Source organism: Chiloscyllium plagiosum, unplaced genomic scaffold (genome assembly GCF_037043375.1).
Source record: "Chiloscyllium plagiosum isolate Xiang-an unplaced genomic scaffold, Cpla_swu_hap1 HiC_scaffold_13, whole genome shotgun sequence".
Lineage (NCBI taxonomy): Eukaryota > Metazoa > Chordata > Chondrichthyes > Orectolobiformes > Hemiscylliidae > Chiloscyllium > Chiloscyllium plagiosum.
In genome coordinates, this window is record NW_028270151.1 from 92,298,662 (window position 1) to 92,317,537 (window position 18,876).

General features: G+C 42.9%; 1 protein-coding gene across 1 annotated transcript in view; it reads right to left on the reverse strand.

Moving 5' to 3' along the window:
• LOC148148378 (uncharacterized) overlaps positions 1–18,876 on the reverse strand; it is a 53,697-nt gene that overhangs the window by 20,498 nt on the left and 14,323 nt on the right. Inside the window, exon 3 of the mRNA XM_087993200.1 lies at positions 12,328–12,342. Within this exon, the coding sequence (XP_087849326.1) occupies positions 12,328–12,342 (15 nt within the window). The remainder of the gene's footprint in view (positions 1–12,327; positions 12,343–18,876) is intronic.

The following is an 18,876-nucleotide window of genomic DNA, read 5'->3' on the forward strand; positions in this document are numbered from 1 at the left end:
GCCTCCACTCATTTGTTTAATCGTCCATCACCATTTATGACTGACTGTGACAGGACTGCAGGACTTCGTTCAGATCTGTTGGTCCAGTCCGGAAGCTTTAATGAGTTAGCATCAGGTTAAGGTTCATGTGATTCTGACTCTGACATGTTCACCCACCCTCGTCACTGAGCCATAGATGGTGTTGATGGTAATGACAGACTGAGGTGACATCCTGGCAGAAGGTTACAGGTTGTGGTTGAATGCTGTTCTGCTTCTCCTGCTGCTGTGGTCTACAGCACTACATAAATACCCAGTTTCGAGCTGCAATATCTGCAATGCAATTCTGCTGTCTGTTCCCCAATTCTCACTGAGACCCAGTCACCCATCAGCCCTGAACTCAGTGACCTAACCTGGTTTCTGATGTGGAAATACTTCTATTTTCAAACTCTCATTCTGCTGAGGGTCTGTCTCCCTAGGTCTTGCTTCCAATCTGACACATTCCACAAAAGCATTTAACTGATCTTAATTCAAATGTTTATTTCAAATGTTTAATTCACCTGAATCTTTTTCCTTGAGAAATGCCATCTTCTCTGTTTAAGTGAATGTGTTTCCTCCGTTTCTCTCCCTGACCATGATTAAGAGCTCTGTAGACAATAGACAATTGGTGCAGGAGTAGGCCATTCTGCCCTTCGAGCCTGCACCACCATTCAATATGATTATGGCTGATCATCCTTAACCAGTATCCTGTTCCTGCCTTATTTCCATAACCATTGATTCCACTATCCCTAAGAGCTCTATCCAACTCTTTCTTATATGAATCCGGAGACTGGGCCGCCACTGCCCTCTGGATCAGAGCATTTCACACAGCCACCACTCTCTGGGTGAAGAAGTGTCTCGTCATCTCTGTCCTAAATGGTCCACCCCGTATTTTTAAGCTGTGTCCTGCCTCCAGAGTGTCCAATCCTTTAATAATCTTACATGTCTCAATTAGATCCCCTCTCAGTCTTCTAAACTCAAGAGTATACAAGCCCAGTCACTCCAGTCTTTCAGCGGAAGGTAGTCCCGCATTACAGGAATTGTGAACCTTGTGAACCTAAACTGCACTCCCTCAATAGCCAGAATGTATTTCCTCAAATTTGGAGACCAGAACTGCACACAATACTCCAGGTGTGGTCTCACCAGGGCCCTGTACAGCTGCAGAAGAAGTTTTATACTCAATCCCTCTTGTTATGAAGGTCAGCATGATATTAGCCTTCTTCACTACCTGCTGTACCTGCATGCTTACCTTCATTGATTGGTGTACATGAACACCCAGGTCTCTTTGTACTGCCCCTTTACCTAAATTGATTCCATTTTGGTAGCAATCTGCCTTCCTGTTCTTGCCACCAAAGTGGATAACCATACATTTATCCAAAGTAAACTGTATCTACCATGCATCTGACCACTCACCTAACCTGTTCAGGTCACCCTGTAATCTCCCAACATCCTCCGCCCATTTCACCCAGCCACTCAGCTTAGTATCATCAGCAAATTTGCTAATGTTATTACTAATACCATCTACTATATCATTAATATATATTGTAAAAAGCTGCGGTCCCAGCACTGATCCCTGCCGTACCCCACTGGTCACTGCTTGCCATTCCAAAATAGAGCTGTTTATCACTACACTTTGTTTCCTGTCAGCCAACCAACTTTCAATCCAGGTTACTACTTTGCCCCCAATACCATGCGCCCTAGTTTTGCTCACTAACCTCCTATGTGGAACTTTATCAAAAGCTTTCTGAAAGTCCAGGTACACTACATCTACTGGATCTTCCACGTCCATCTTCAGAGTTACATCCTCAAAAGATTCCAGAAGATTAGTCAAGCATGATTTCCCGTCTATAAATCCATGCTGACTCTGACATATCCTGTTACTACTATCCAGATGTGTCGTAATTTCATCCTTTATAATAGACTCCAGCATCTTTCCCAACACTGAGGTCAGACTAACTGGTCTATAATTTCCGGCTTTCTCTCTCCCACCTTTCTTAAAAAGTGGTACAACATTAGCCACCCTTCAATCCGCAGGAACTGATCCCGAATCTATCGAATTCTGGAAAACAATTACCAACGCATCCACGATTTCTCGAGCCACCTTCTTCAGTACCCTGGGACGTAGACCATCAGGCCCCGGGGACTTATCAACCTTCAGACCTAACAGTGTCTCCAACACCAATTCCTGGCAAATATAAATTCCCTTCAGTTCAGGTCCATCAGCCACTGTTACCACAGGGAGATTGTTTGTGTCTTGCCCAGTGAACACAGATCAGAAGTACCAATTCAATTCTTCTGCCATTTCTTTGTTCCCCTGTTTCTGTCTTCAATGGCCCAATTCTAGTCTTAACCATCTTGTTTTTTGCCTTCCACATACCTAAAAAGACTTTTACTATCCTCCTTTATATTTTTGGCCAGTTAACTTCGTACCTCATTTTTTTTTCTCTGCATATTTCCTTCTTAGTAATCCTCTGTTGTTCTTTAAAAGCTTCCTCGTCCTCCGTTTTCCCACTTATCTTAGCTATGTTATACTTTTCCTCTTTTAACTTTATATGTTTCTTAACTTCCCTCGTCAGCCACGGCCACCTCTGCCTCCTCCTGGGATCTTTCTTCCTTTTTGGAATGAACTGATCCTGCATCTTCTGCATTATACACTGAAGTATCTGCCATTGTTCTTCCACTGTCATCCCTGAAAAGGTATTGCACCATTGAAATTTGGCCAGCTCCTCCCTCATAGCTCCATTATTCCCTTTATTCAACAGAAATATTGTCACTTCCGATTGTACCCTCTCCCTCTCAAATTGCAGATTGAAGCTTATTGTATTATGGTCACTACTTCCCAATGGTTCCTTCATTCGAGGTCCCTGATCAATTCTGGTTCATTGCACAATACCAGATCCAGAATTGCCTTCTCCCTGGTCGGCTCCAGCACCAGCTGTTCTAAGAATCCATCTCGGAGGCACTCCACAATGTCTTTTTCTTGAGGTCCAATACAATCCTGATTCTCCCAGTCTACCTGCATGTTGAAATCCCCAATAATAATTGTAGTAATATCTTTTGCGACAGGCCAATTTCAGCTCCTGATTTCACTTACATCCGACATCCAGACTACTGTTTGGGGGCCTGTAGATAACTCCCAAGAGGGTCTTTTTACGCTTAGAATTTCTCAGCTCTATCCACACTGACTCTACATCCCCTGACTCTAGGTTTTCCCCCGCACAAGGGACTGAATATCACCTCTTACCAACAGGGCCACCCCACCCCCTCTGCCCGTCAGTCTGTCCTTATGATAGCACGTGTAGCCTTGAATATTCATTTCGTAAGCACTGTCCACTTGAAGCCACGTCTCAGTTATCACCAGAATATGGTATCTGTCAATTTTCAAAAGAGCCTCAAGCTCTTATTTATCATGCTTCGTGCATTCATATTTAAAGTATTTTTTAATTTGTTACTGCCCTCACTCTTCTCATCAACTCCTATTTCACGCAACCTTACAGTATGATCCCTTTTTGCGTTTTCTGCTTCATTGATACAGTTGTCTTTCTTGACTTCCCTTGTTCTAACTTTCACTTTAATTTTTTTCTTTAACATCCAGTTTGTCCCCTCCACCCTCCCCCCGCTACTTAGTTTAAACGCAGCTGTGTTGCAGTAGCAAACCTGCCTGCCAAAATGCTGGTCTCCAACCTATTCAGGTGCAAACTGTCTCTCTTGTATAATTTATGCTTACCACAAAACATACCCCAGTGATCCAAGAATTAAAATCCTTGCTTTCTGCACCAGTTCCCCAGCCACACGTTCAAGTCCATTATCTCACTGTTTCTGGCCTCTCCAGCCCGAGGAAATGGAAACAAACCGGAGATAACTACCTTGGACGTCCTGCTTTTCAGCCTTCTTCCTAGTTCTCCGAAGTCTCGCTGTAGTATGTTCCTCCTCTTCTTCCCAACATCATTTGTGCCGACATGTACCACCACGTTTGGCTCTTCACCTTCGTCCTTGAGGATTTCCTGCACTCTGTCTGTGATGCCTTTAACCCTGGCACCAGGAAGGCAACACACCATCCTTAAGTCCCGCCTGCTGCCACAAAACCCCGTCAGTTCCTCTCACTGTGGAGTCCCCTATTACCACGGCTCTGTGCAATGTCGGACTCTATCGCTCTGTCTCCAGGCCAACTTTTGATTGACAGACCTGGCCATCTGGCCGACTGGCAGTGTCATCTGTCTCTACTGTTTCCAAAAGATTCAACTTGTTCCTTACAGGTACTTCCCCCGGAGTCTCTTGCACCTGTCTCCTCTCTGCCTTCCACTAGGTCTGCTCTCTTCTGCTCTCTTTTGGTATGCTCGGTGTAATAACCTCACTAACACCAGAAAGATATCGTTCTCTCAGATGAGCCTAAGGTCCTCGAGTTCTTTCATCAGCGTTGCAACATGTTCGGTCAGTAGCTGAACGTGCACACACTTTCCACACTTAAACGAGCCAGACAGACCAGAGTCGTTGACCTCCCACATCAAGCACGTAGTGCACTGAACCAGCTGGGCAGTCATGTCTTCACCCTCTTCAACTGTGGTGCAATCATTTCACTCAAACTCCTTGTCAAAGACTTCTGAGCAAAAGCCTCACTCTTCACTCCACAGGAACTTCCTTGGACCCTGTAGTATCAGTGATGCCAGCCTTATGTAGTTTCAGAGCCATTGAATTCTCTGGATTCCCAATCATCTTCACCACATTGTATGTTTTTTTCTTTTGGTCTGAGGCCTTATCACTCACACTGCCTTGTCCGCCCATGAGTATGTTTCATCTTCTTGGGGTTGCATTTCTGGTATTATCTTCCGACGTATCCCCAGAAACTCCTGCCATTGCTGCTGCATGGTCTTTCCTGCTCAGCTTCTCTTCCAATTAACTCGGGCCAGCTCCTCCCGCATGTCTTTGTAGTTACATTGCTTAATTATAACCGCATTACATCTTGAAGAGAACATTAGATATAAACTGAAAGGAGGAGTTTTGAGAGATGGGCCACGAAGAATAATTGATGGATTTCTTACCTAGATGCAAAGGGAGAACGAGAGAGAGGATATAGATATGGAGATGTGGAAAATGAGAAAACTACATTATCGAAATAAATGAATGTATATCCCTCAATGTTTGGCAATTCCTGTGTGCTGTGGTCCTTTGTACAGTGCACATACAATATGTTCAAATGCTGGGTCTGATGCCAGAACATTTCTCTCCAACAATATGATAGACACTAACTTTGGAAATAACCCAGCAGGCCAATATATTGAATTCCCGGAAGAAAGGGGATTAACTAAAATAAGTTGGGACACGAGAAGCAAGAATTTATAACACACATCCTGATAAGAATGAGACGAGAGTTGGGAATATCAGAAAAGGGGGAACGTTGAGAGAAAGGGAAGGTATCACATCAGATGAGGATCAAATAATGTTTTAATGCTTTATAAATGTTATACATCGTGTGCATCATTTTTCGTTAACTGTGTCTCCGTTGTTCATTCAGAATGTGTTGTACACATATGAAAAATTTTATTTATCTGAACACACACTGATTAAACAATGTATATAAAATCATTTTTCCTCCATTTCAAACTGTCCTGTTGTCGTGCTAGCAGGACATATGAACACTAACTGGCCATCAAAAGACATGACCCACTATCACAAAGAAGGACACCACATTGACTGTGACAACACACACTTCCTAGGACAAAGCCACGCACGAAACTTCTGAGAGGCATGACATTCTAGCCAGAAGTACATCAATAAACACATCAATTTAGATCCTATCTACCTTCCCCTGAAAAAAACTGGAAATAACATCATACACCTTAAGAAACCAAGACCTTTAAATAGAAAGACACGACATACCAACAGTGCGTCACCAGAGACTCTCCCTGATGATGTTACTTAGTCATGGTGATGAAACATCTGAAAACAAACCTTCAAGCTCAGCGAGCTCATTTACATACTTATATATGGTTATTTTTCTCTTAATAGTGGAATTTGGGACTTCTCTGTCATTCATCTTTTAACAGATTAAGTGGCGAGGTGAGCTTTTCTGGCTGTGTGGTTTTAATTAACAGAGGGGTTAGACATCGACATCATAACGGTTTGAGGGCTTGTCGTATGGGATTTCAACAGATTTGGGATACAAAAGGTCCCAGCAGATTCCATCATTTGGCAGTTAGTGACCTAGATCTTCAAATAAAACAGGTGAGAAAATTAATTTAATTTTGTTTCCTTGTGGTTGGTTAAATTAAAAGAAATGGAGTTAGAAGATAAAGAGAGACAGAAAGAGAGAGAGAAGATAGAGAAAGAGAAAGAGGGATAAAAGGAAGAGAGGGAGAATTTGAAATTCAGAAGTTTGGAATTAGATAAGAAAGTTAAATTAGCAGGATGAAGATGAAGGGAGAACGTAGAGATGTATACAACTGTGTTAATACATTGCCATATTTCGGTGAGAAAAATGCCAAAACCTCTTTATTTCATTTGCAAAATTGGCTGGGCAGATGGCGTGTCCAGTGAACCTGTGGGTAATGCTAGTTCAGACTAAGATGGTTGGCACAGCTTGAGAGGTATGTGCAGTTCTGTCACATGAGGGAGCAATAGATTACGCAGATGTCAAACGGGCCATTTTGAGTGCTTATGAAGAATATAGACAGCGGTTCAGAAATATAGAGACGGAACCAGGTCAGACTTCTATTGAGTTTCAAAGAATTAATCACAGTCATTTTGATAAATGGGTGCAGGCCTTAAAAATAGATAAGACCTGTGTGGCCCGATGGGAGATTATTCTGTTGGACAAGTTTAAAGACTCACTTCCAGAGATGGTAAGATTTCATGTGAATGAACAGGAAGTTCAAGAAGTGAGAAGCGCAGCAGGAATGGCAGTTAAGTATGCATTGGTGCATGAGATGAAATTTAGCTTCTGAGAGGATTTTCATCCTGTCAGGGAAAGAAATTGGGAGAAGGGGAGATCCTACACTACAAAACATAGAGAAAAGCACACTGGCAATGGTTTAACACGGGTGGAGAAAAGCCCAAAGTGGTTGAAAGGAAGTGAAAGGCCTCAAGTCTCATTATAACGCAGTGGAACACATAAAATTACAGTACCGATGGTTTAAGAAGGGCACTGGGAAAACTGTTTTCACTGCAGGAAACTGGGACACACCGTGCTGGAAGACCCTTTGGGAAAAGATGCTGTAAAAGAGTTTAAGCCAGTAGTATTAGTGAACCTGGTACAGGAGACCCCAAGTAGAGCCGAGGAGCTGCAGGAGAGTGCACAGCCTAGACAGGAGCTGTGTATGGAGTCAGTGCCTGATCTCTATAAAGAATTTGCCTCTGTAGGTAAACCTTACTAAGAAAAAATGGGGTGTGGGGGGAGGACAAGAAGCTATAAAATTGCAAGAAATGGGATCTGTTCAGTATCTAATAGTTGAGAAGCAAGGAGCCGGAAAGGCACAACAGATCAGGCAGCATCCGAAGACCAGGTTAATCGACATATCAGGCATAAAATCATCGTCAGGAATGTGGCGGGTGGACAAGAGGGCTGAAAGATAAATAGGAGGGTAGGAGCTGGGCTGGCAGGAGGGTCACTGGGAGGGTGACAGGAAGATGTAGGTGGGAGTGTTAGTGATATGTCAGAGGGGAGGTTGGAGTGTATAGATGGGAAGGAAGATGGACAGTTAGAACAGCTCAAGAGGGCAGTGCTAATTTGAACGGTTGGATCTGGGATGAGGTTGGGGAGGGGCGATTTGGAAATTGGTGAAGTCAACGTTGATGCTGTATAGTTTGACGGTTTCAGGTGTCCTACCACCTATCCGCTTCACCCTCCTCTCCGACCTATCACCATCAGACCCTACCTACATCTACCTATCGCCTTCCAAGCTACCTTCCACCCAGCTCCACCCCCACCCTCCTATTTAATTCTCAGCCCCGTCCGCCTTCCTTGCCTCCCACTTTCCTGATGAAGGACTAATGCCTGAAATGTCAACTCTCCTGCCCCTCGGATGCTGCTGATCTGCTGTGCTTTTCCAGCCCACACTTTTCAACTTTGGTCTCCAGCATCTGCAGTCCTCAATTTCCCTCGGCTTCGATTAGTAAGAGATGGAAGTATTTTCACTCTTTCTGACATGTCACTCAACAGCCTGATAATCTGTGAAATGGGGACAGAAATTAAGCATTCCCTTGTGTAATATTAGGTGGAGTGCCAAATCAAGGTTGGGGAAGTAACAGTGAGATTGAGTGACAGATTGTCATTTCCAGGAATACAGTTTGTTCTTGGGAATGATTTAGCCGGATCCAAGGTGGGAGAGGCACCCCTTGTGGTGGAGAAGCAAAAGTAAGTTCAGGGAACTGGAGAATTAAAATAAAAATACCCAGGGATTTTTCCAGACTATGTAGTAACAAGATCCCACTGTCATACGTTACAACAGGAAGGAAAACCAAAGGAAAAAGCCAAAGGAGTTAATGCACTGAAGACTCAGGCTAAAGCATTTCTAGTGTCTGGAATGCACAAGGACGTGGTTAGTTTTTGTTGTATATGTCATACATACCAAATGGTAGGTACGTCACAGGCAGTAATAAAATTAGCACCGTTGTTGCCAATTCCTGTATTAGAAGAACCTTTCACGTGGGTTATGATTAGTTGTGTAGCTCCCCTTTCTGAAATAAAAGTGGAAACCAATATCTGCTGATCATAATGGATGTGTCTACCTGATTTCCAGGGATAATTCCATTATGGGGTCTTAAGGCAAAAAGGGATGTAGAGGAGTTGGTAGCTGTCTTTACTCGCTGTGGGCTACACAGTATGATTCAGTCAGACCAAGAATCTCATTTTACCGCTCAGCTGTTTAAGGATGTCATGGATAGCTTTGGCATACAGCAATTTAAGTCAAGTGCATCCCTAATCCCAGGGAGCCTTGGAAAGTTGGCATCAGATGCTGAAGACAATATTAACAGCGTACTGTCAGAATTACCTGAATGATTCGAATAAAGGCGTCTCATTATCTTGTTTGTCATTAGAGATGCCCCAAACAAAACTACTCACTTTACATCCTTTGAGTTAATATTAGTACATGAAGTGAGAGGTCCTTTGAAATTAATTAAATATAAATTGGCAGGACCGAAGTCGGCGATCTCACACTTGGATTATGTATCTGAGATGAGGGAGAAATTAGATGGTGTAGATGAGTTAGCTAAACAGCACCTGAAGAGGCACAGTATAGACTAATGCAGGTGGAAGATTAAAAACTCTGAAACTTTGACGATTTCCCGTGGGGATGAAGTATTAGTATTGCTACCAGTGGTAGAAAACCCCTTCAAAGCCAGGTTTAGTGCCCCCTTTCAAATTAAAAGAAAAACGTTGAATCAGTTAAACTATTTGGCAAAGATACCGGATATGATAAAAAATGTTAGAGAATGTCGTGTTAATGAATAATGCTCGAGATACATTGAAGCACTCAGGAACAGAGTTGTGACCAGATGAGCAAATTGTGCAGTTTATCTGTATGATGTAGTGATCTTTAGCAAGTGAGTGAAAGCTCACGTGTTACAGTTGGCAGAGCATGTTGAACGATTACAAGAAGCAAACTTGGTAATAAACTTAAAGAAAACACAATTCGCGAAGGCAGAGGTGACGTTCTTGGGACATTACATTGGCCATGGAAGGTTGACCCCATGGAACATAAAAACTAAGGGCTATGAGGAATTTCCACAACCATCCTCGAAGTAAGAGGTGCTTCGATTTTTGGAACTGAGTGGATTCTATCGGAAGTTTGTTGCAAACCTCAGCAGCGTATTGGCACCACTGATGGATTTATTAAAGAAGAACACAGAATTGTGGTGGACAGAACAATGCCAGGAGGCATTTGAGAATTTTAAAGCAGGAGTAATCACCCCGCACCAGTTTTAGCTATACCAAATATTTTGAAACCCTTTGAAAATTGTGTTTGATGCTTGGGATATAGGGGTCGGAGATGTATTGATGCAGAAAGATGATGATGGAATTGAATGGCCAATTGGCTACTTGTCAAAAAAACTCATATTCACCACAAAAAAAAATACGAAGTCTCAATTATTGAAAAAGGATGATGAAGTTTCGAACTGGCCTGACAATACTTTAATGTTGATATATGACAAACAAATTGTCAGAGATGGTTATGGATAACGACAAACTCTCGCATTTTTTGAATATTTAAAGGCCAGAATATGAGAATATTTAATTGGAGTCTTATCTTCCCGACTTTAAACTTACAAAATGTACATGCTGTGGGTCCTAAAAGATGTGTTATCGCAGATTTAAAAGAAAAAGTTTGGATAAGATTTGACTTATTGCAGTGTTATATATGTGTGCAGAATTAATATGCATGGTATAGATGAGAATAAAACTTTCATAATTCATAATAATGGGATTAAGAATTAGAGGGAAAGAAATGAAGCCATCTTTTCATTCTGCTGGTCCATGTTTTTTTTCTGAAGGGGGGAGGTCTTATGAAGCCGAAAGCATGTCCTGTCACTTTAAGACAGAATGGGTTTTGCTGAATAGAAAGTACAACCACAGATGCCTGCTAAAGGTCAGCCTGTTCCACATGCCACCATTAGCTGGGAAATGAATACCTGAGATTTGGTTGCTGTTTGACAACAATTCAAATACAGCCAAAGAGTTTAAATAACGCTCAGGATACCAGAACCCAACAGAATTTGAATATTATTGTTTGGACACCTGGAAAGTATATAAACCCCAGCATTTTCAAAGGAGAGTGATAGCTCCTACCACCCAACAGCAGAGTAACTGCTGTAGAGCAGGAGTGCTAACTGGCCATCTCAAACATTTTCTATCAAAGATACATGTCCATTTAAAAGCTACTTGCAATAAAAAAAACATGACCCAGGGAGTTCAGCAGTTGGAAGAGTGAACACAGCGGGGAAGATGGATTCTGTGTGGTTTTGAGATTGTAATGTTTAATATGTGGGTTGTTGGACTAGCATATATTTACAGAGTCTGATAGTAAGTAGCTAAGACAAGAGGGACTTGTATTTGTGAATAGTTGTTGTTTAGTTTTCACTATTAAAGTTAAAAAAAACAACTTGACATGTTTTGTTTAAATAGTGGAATGTAGGAGATCTGTGTCACTCATATTTTAACAGATTACAAGGTGAGGCGAGCTTTTCTGGGTGTTTGGTTTTAATTAACAGAGGGGTTTTGACTCCACCTTGTAAATATCCATCCACGCTAACCCCAATTCCCTGCAGTTGGCCCATATCCTTCCAGTCCTTTCCTATCCACATGTTTATCCAAATGCTTTTTGAAAAGTTGTTAATGTACCCCCCCCCCCCCCCCACAACCACATCTGTTGGCAGCTCATCCACGTACCATCCTCTGTGTAAAGAAATGGCCCCTCAGGTTCCCTTTTATTGCTTCCCCTTTAACCATAAACTGATCCCATCCAGTCGTCGATTCTCTACACTTTGGAAAAAGACTGAGAGTATTCACCCTATCCATAGTCCTCGTAATCTTATACAGCTTTATAAGGACTCTCTCAGTCTCCTACACGCTAAAGAAAAGGTCCTAGCTTGTCCAACCTCTCCCTGTAACTCAGACCATTGGGTCCTGGAAACGCCTTTGTAAATTTCTTCTGCACTCCTTCTAATTTAATAACATCCTCCCTATAACAAGGTGACAAAACTGAACACAATACTCCAAGTGCAGCCTTTACAAAGTCCTGGGTAACTGCAAAATAAATTCCCAACTTGTATACTTAATATCCTGCCTGATGAAGGCCAATGTGCCAAAAGCCTTCTTCACTGCCCTGTTTACGTTTGACTCCACTCATAGAGAACCGTGTACACCTAAACACCAAGGTCTCTCTGCCCACTGCACCACTTAAGACCCTCCCATTCACCATGAAACCCCTACCTTGATTTGTCTTTCCAAAATGCAAGACCTCACACATCTATATTAAATTCCATTTGTCATTTCTCGGCCCACTTCCCCACCTGATTAAGGTCCTGCTGCAATTTCTGATAAACTTCTTCATGATCATGCTCCCAATTACTTTAGAGTCATCTGCAAACTTACTAATCATATCTTGTACATTCTCAACCAAATCATAGATAACAAACAGCAATGGACACAGCCTCCGGTCTGACAAACATCCTTCCACTAAACCCTCTGCTTCCTACCATCAACCCAACTGTGTATCCAATTGGTCAGTCCTCCCAGCATTTCACGTGATGTCACCTTCCTGACCAGCCTGCCATGTGGAACCTTATCAAAGTCTTACTGAAATTCATGGAGACTACGCCTGCCGCTCTGCCCTCGTCAACTTTCTTGATCACTTCATCAAAGAACTCTAACAGATTTGGGAAGCATGATCGCCCACTCACAAGTCTATGCACTTCTGCTTTGAACCAAACCCTGTGAAAGTAATGGGTGCAGTCAAAGGTATGCTGTCCTTCACTGTAAGATGATTCGAGTACATAAGTAAAGCCATCTTCCTGCTGTTGTAGAGCCTTGCTGAGAGAGCATTTGAGGCACTCTCTACAGAGTTGATCTCCTTTGTAAGGAATGATCTCCTTACCACAGACACAGGTGATGGTAACATGAGGATAGAGTGAAGAAGCTAAGTGTTTAACCTGTAGAGATGTAAGGGATGAAGAAATGGTGACGCTGAAACATGAGGAGTGGCAGCGATCACTTATTTGCAAATGAGACATTGATAGGGTGAGAAATTCCATGCTTTACCCAGGATTGATTGGTTTGATTTATTGCCACGTGTACCTCAGTACAGGGAAACACTTTATTTATGAGCAGTGGATACAGGTCATCGTAAGTATGGCCAGACAGATCATAGGTTGGACATAGACTTGGACAGAGTAAGGCACACAAGTTACACGGAACTGGACGTGCACTAGACAAGATCAACATGAATAATATCAGCATTATTTGAACTTAGAGAGTCCATTCATCAGTGTAATGTGACTTTCCTAATCGTTTATATGCCTAAATTAACTCTCCCCACGTTATTGTGCAGTCGGCGTGTGAACCCTGTACTGAAAGTCAGGTTATTCACAATCCCCAACAGCAGCCACAATACCTTCCATCTGAAACAGGTAGCCATTCCCACCAGCTTCCGCCCTACATAGAGAACACCAGGCTGTCTTTTCGGAGATGAAAGATGCCTTCTTGAGACTTCACATAAGACATAAGGCTTCCCTGCTGACTACTAGAAAACCATGTTAAAGTCCCATTTGTGTATCCTAAGCAACAGAGCCAAGAGGAACAATGTGGAGTAGTCTGTCTGTGCAGCCTCTGCTCCACTTACTCATCACGTTAGAGCATCAATTAGGAGACAGCGAGGACTGCCGATGCTGGAGATTGGAATAGAGAATTGATTGCTGGAAAAACACAGCAGGTCAGGCAGCATCCGAGAAGCAGGAGAATTGATGTTTCGGGCATAAGCCATTCATTAGGAATCAGCATCAATTACCTCATTCTGTCCCTGTGTAAGTGCGTTGAGGGAGAATGGCCTCCTGCTCTTCCTGTATAAGTGGCTCAAGGGGCTGAATAGCCTCATCCTATTGTTGTGTCAGTGACTCAACAGACTGACTGGCTTCTTCCTCGTCCCATTGGACAGGGCCAAGGGCCTGACTGGGTTACCCCTGGTTCCTGTTTGACGGTTCGATATGCTGGCAAGTGTGACAATGCTGCAGCTTTAAGAGGTTATTTGTCCCGGTTTCTTTAAAGAGAGAGATTGAGCGATAGTTACCAAGCTGGCTAGTTAAGACCACTTGAGTAACAGCTAGGGAGGGCTTGGGTTTATTTTAATGCAGCCTGAATGGGTGTGGCCAGCTCTCACAGATTAGGATCTCTGGGCTTTGGTTTCTCAGAAACATCAGAAACTATTGGGGTCTACACAGTGTTGGAATCTTCAGTGACTATCTCCTGGCTACTACTCTCTCTGAATTTTCTCTTGATGCTGTTTTTAATTCCTGGATTGGAGAAATGTTTGTGACTATCTGTGTCTAAATATTTCTTTTTGCCATGGGCTGTGTTTATGGGATTTCCCTATACTGGAACAGTTCATCAGTAATAGTTCCTAGATCTATTATTCTGTTAACTTGTCCAATAGAATTAAGTTATTCTAATTTCCCCTTTCTTTGGTTTCATTTTATCTTCCGTGTTTAAATAAATGGTGTTTTGCTTCACACCAAGTAGTTTGACCATTCACGTTGCATCTGGAACAGACAGTTTACGTTTCCTTTTAAATATAAAAATATTAGAGTCTAGGCTACCGCCCTCAAATATGTTTGAAGGGCTCTGGTGTGGTCCATCACACTGGACTCCTTCCCTTCCTGAGTAATAGGCTGGAGGCACTGAATGGGCTGTCCCTGTTCTTCTCCAATAATGTCAATGGGCTGAATGGCTTCCTCATATTCCTGTGAAACCAGCATGATGTGCTGAATGAACTTCTTGATGTCAACAGAAGGCAAACACTGCCTTGATATCGGGGTCAGTCATTTTTACCTGAACCCTTGTATCAGTCTCTTTTGTTCACATCAATTAGCCATGGTACAGGAGCAGCAAGTGTTTTCTTCAAACAGGTGGGATTGAATATCAGGATTTCTGTTCTCAAGACTGTTCGGGGAGCTAGGTGACTGAAAGGATTTGAAGAGGGGGTAGATGGATATTGACCTGACAGAGAGTTGAGGGCGATGAAGAATTGGGAATGAAAGAGGATTTGAGACCAAGAGCATATCAGCCATAATCTTAGTGAAAGGCAAGACAGGCTTGGGGAGTGAACGACCTGCCCCTGTTTCTGATGTTCTCACATTCTGTTATTGGAAAGTTAGGGGGTGTTTTTTTCATGAATGTGCAATTACTGAATATTGCAGTCAGGGAGACCAGAGGAGTTTGTGAGCCATGTCTGGGCGAGGTATATGGGCTGTATTCACAGTGAATCTGGGTCTATAACATGATCAATAAATGAACCACAAGTTTCAGAGACGGGTATCTCTGTAAAAAGAGATGAGGTGCCTCTTTCATACCCAACCTGGGTTTTCCAATTACATTTCCCAAATCACATCAAAGCGTGTGATAGCCTTAAAGGGCTGAATGGTCTCCTCTGTTTCTGTGCATCAGGTTATAGATGTAAGTAGCCTCCAACTGTTCCTGTCTAGCAGGTTTGATGGGCTGAATGGAACACAGAAACATGGGACTGAGGAGCAGGAGTGGGGCATTAGATACTTTGATCCTTCTCCACAAGGCACTAAAATTGTGGCTGATCAGGTTATGGTCTCAGCCCCACTTTCCTGTCTGCGTCCAATTATCTGTGACTCACTTCTCTATCAAATAATTAACTAACACAGCTTTCAGTCCACGTGAACATAGAGGCGCAATAAAAACTTCCAGTGAAGAGAATTCCCACTTGAAAGGTCCTTTAAGAATTTTTCTCCATCCCTCTTATAGAATTAGAGAGTCATGCAGAATGGAAACAGACCCGTTAGTCCAATATATTCTCTCCGATCAGATACCAAAACCCATTAGTCCCATTTGCCAGCATTTGCCCAATATTCCTCCTATGACTGTACCCGCCTTAACCACTTCCTCTGACAGCACTTTCTGTACACACACCACTCTCTGTGTGAACCATTTATCTTCATGTTCCTTCTAAATCATTCGCCCTCTCCCCTTCAACCTGTGCTGTCTTATTCTGGACTCCCCTATCCTGGGATCAGACCATGGCTATTCAGAATATCCATACCCCTGATGATTTTAAAAACCGCTATAATGTCACCCCTCAGTCTCTGACACTCCAGGAAGCACTTCAACCTAATCAACCTCTCCCCGAAGCTCAAACCTCCAGTCCTGGAACATCCAGGTAAATCTTTTCTCCAGACAACCGAGTTGTACGCAGTATTCTTAAAGTGGCCTCACCAACACCCTGGGAGAGTTGGATTTGGCTGAATTCCCTTTGCTTTAGGCAGTGAGTAGATTCCAATGGATGCTGGTCAGGGATCATCCAAAGGGTAGCACGGTGGTTAGCACTGCTGCCTCGCAGCACCAGGGACTTGGGTTCGATTCCAGCCTTGGGTGATTGTCTGTGTGCAGTTTGCACATTCTCCCCTTGTCTGTGTGAGCTTCTCATGCGTGCTCCAGTTTCCTACTAGAGATGCAACATGCCACCACAGCTCCTATACTCAATGCTCTGACTGATTAGTCAAATGTGCCAAATGTGTTCAGCACCACTGTCTACCTGCGACTCCACTTTCAAGGAAAAATGTACCTGCAGCCCGAGGTCCCTTTGTTCCACAACACGCCCCAGGACCTTGCCATTAAGTATATAATTCCTCCATGATTTACCTTCCCAAACTGAAAAACCTCGTATTTATCTAAATTAAACTTAATCTCTCACGCCTTGCTTCTTTGTCCCATCTAATTGTGGTCTCGTTGTACTCTGAGATAATCTTCTAGACCACCTTTCTGATTCAATCTGTAAACTTACTAACTATGGCCCCAGTGTTGACATCCAAATCATTGATATAAATGATAAAATGTAGTGAACTCAGTGTTGATTCTTGCAGCACACTGCTTCTCGGAAGCCTCCAATCTGAAAAATACCCCTCTTCCTTCAAGCCAATTGTGACTAGATTCCCCTGTATCCCAAGTGACTGAACCTTACTAATCTGTCTGCTAATCGGAATGTTATGAACACCTGGCTGAGGTCCATGTAGACAATATCTAACACAGCTTCATCAATCTTCTTTGTCACAACTTCATAACACTAAACCAAATTAATGACACATGATTTCCAATGCAGAAGGCCACGTTGACTATCCTGATCAGCCCTTGCCTTCCCAAATGTATGTCAATCCTGTCCTTCAGAATCCCCTCCGACAACTTACCCGCCACTGACATCAGGCTCACCGGTCTATAGTTCCTTGGCTTTTGGGGTCACTGTTTCCTTTCCAGTCCCACTCCTCCACTGCTCACACAAAAATATCAAATGGAACCAGGTTGGTGATATGGTCGATGATATCCATCTCAGACTGGGTCAGGGTCAGTTTTAGCAACAACTCAGGCTAGTTTCTTTAACACATTTATGATCCACAGCAATGTTACTCAAGCTATGATGGAAAGATGAATGGAAAAGTGTTTGGGTATTGCAAATATATAATCGATATTTTCCTGTTTAAAACACTGCGACACACATACACACGCACAAACAAACAGGTTAACAAAATCTCTGCATTTTTAACTTGAAAGAACTTTGTCCAGATCTTACTGGAATTCATGACAAAAATAAAAATTGAGATTGTCCAAAACGTTATTCTGCTTCTGAAGATATTGCACTCACATAGCTGCTAGCAATGGGGTTCTATCCTGGGAAGTTGGATTTGGCTGAATTCCCTTTGCTTTAGGCAGTGAGTAGATTCCAGTGAATTCTGGTTAGGGATCACCCAAAGGGAAGCACGGTGGTTAGCACTGCTGTCTCACAGCACCATGGACTTGGGTTCGATTCCAGCCTTGGGTGACTGTCTCTGTGGAGTTTGCACATTCTCCCCTTGTCTGTGTGAGCTTCTAATGGGTGATCCCGTTTCCTAACACAGCTCAAACTGTGTAGGTTAGGTGAATTGGTCATGCTAAATTGAGTATAGTGTCCAGGGATTTCTAGGTTAGGTGCATTAGTCAGGGGTAAATATAGGGGAATGGCTTGGGAAGGTTGGTGTGGACTTGTTGGGCCGAAGGGACTGTTTCAACTCTGCAGGGATTCTATAAAAATACGAATGGTAACGATGACTTTAGAGGTTTTTTTTAGCTCGCACACATTGTTGTAATGAGGAACAATGAAGGAGAGAGAGTGTAATAGGTCATTCCTTCTCGGACAGATGACATTTTATCCCTCTCTGAGTTGAATCACACAGTAATGTCATCCTCTCCCAAACTGGACCATGTGAGGTCTCCTTGTACATTGTCCAAACTATGTCTCCATCACATTCCCTGCTCCACGTAGGTGAATCATTGCTGCTGTCATACACAGAGCCATACCCTTAGCAGAAAATGGTCTCGGTCAATTTGAAATATGTTTACATGGCTCTGCGTCATTAAAAAATAAAATGTTGAATTTATTCAGAATACCTGTGTTAAAATGAATGCATTTTTAAAGAAATGCAGAAATTGCTGGAAAAGCTCGCCAGGTCTCTCAGTACCCAGATGCTGTATTTGTACCAGCCTCCACCACTTCCTCTGGCAGCTCATTCCATACACACACCACCATCTGTGTGAAAAGGTGCCCTTTAGGCCTCATCAAAACCTTTCCCCTCTCACTTTCCACCAATGCCCTCTAGTATTGGACGCCCCTAACCTGGGGAAAAAACCCTGACTACTCACCCTATCCATGGCTATTTTGATTTTATAAACCGCTACTGCTGCGAAATGTGACTCCAATCAACACGAATGGCTGTACTTTCAGTCATCCTGGGCCTAAATTCTGAAATGCAATGCTGACACCTCTTCCTTCTCCATCAAGTCACAATTCTAAATCCATTTTAATCAGTTTGTTCAGATGTATCATGTGGCACTTCTGTGGGATTTACACCTAGACCTTTGTGCCGGGAGGTAGGGACACTAGCATCACTCAGCAAAACCCATAAAGCTGTAACATTATTATCCTGTGTATTTGTTCATCAGCCTGTTCTGACATGCTGTGACATACCTCTGCAACAGGCAGGACTTGAATCCAGATCTTCTAGTTCAGAGAGAGGAACAGTACCATACAAGTTCAGGTACTGGAATAAAATGCCGAGCTCTAGCTCAGAGGCAGAGACACTACCCATTACACTACCATACAC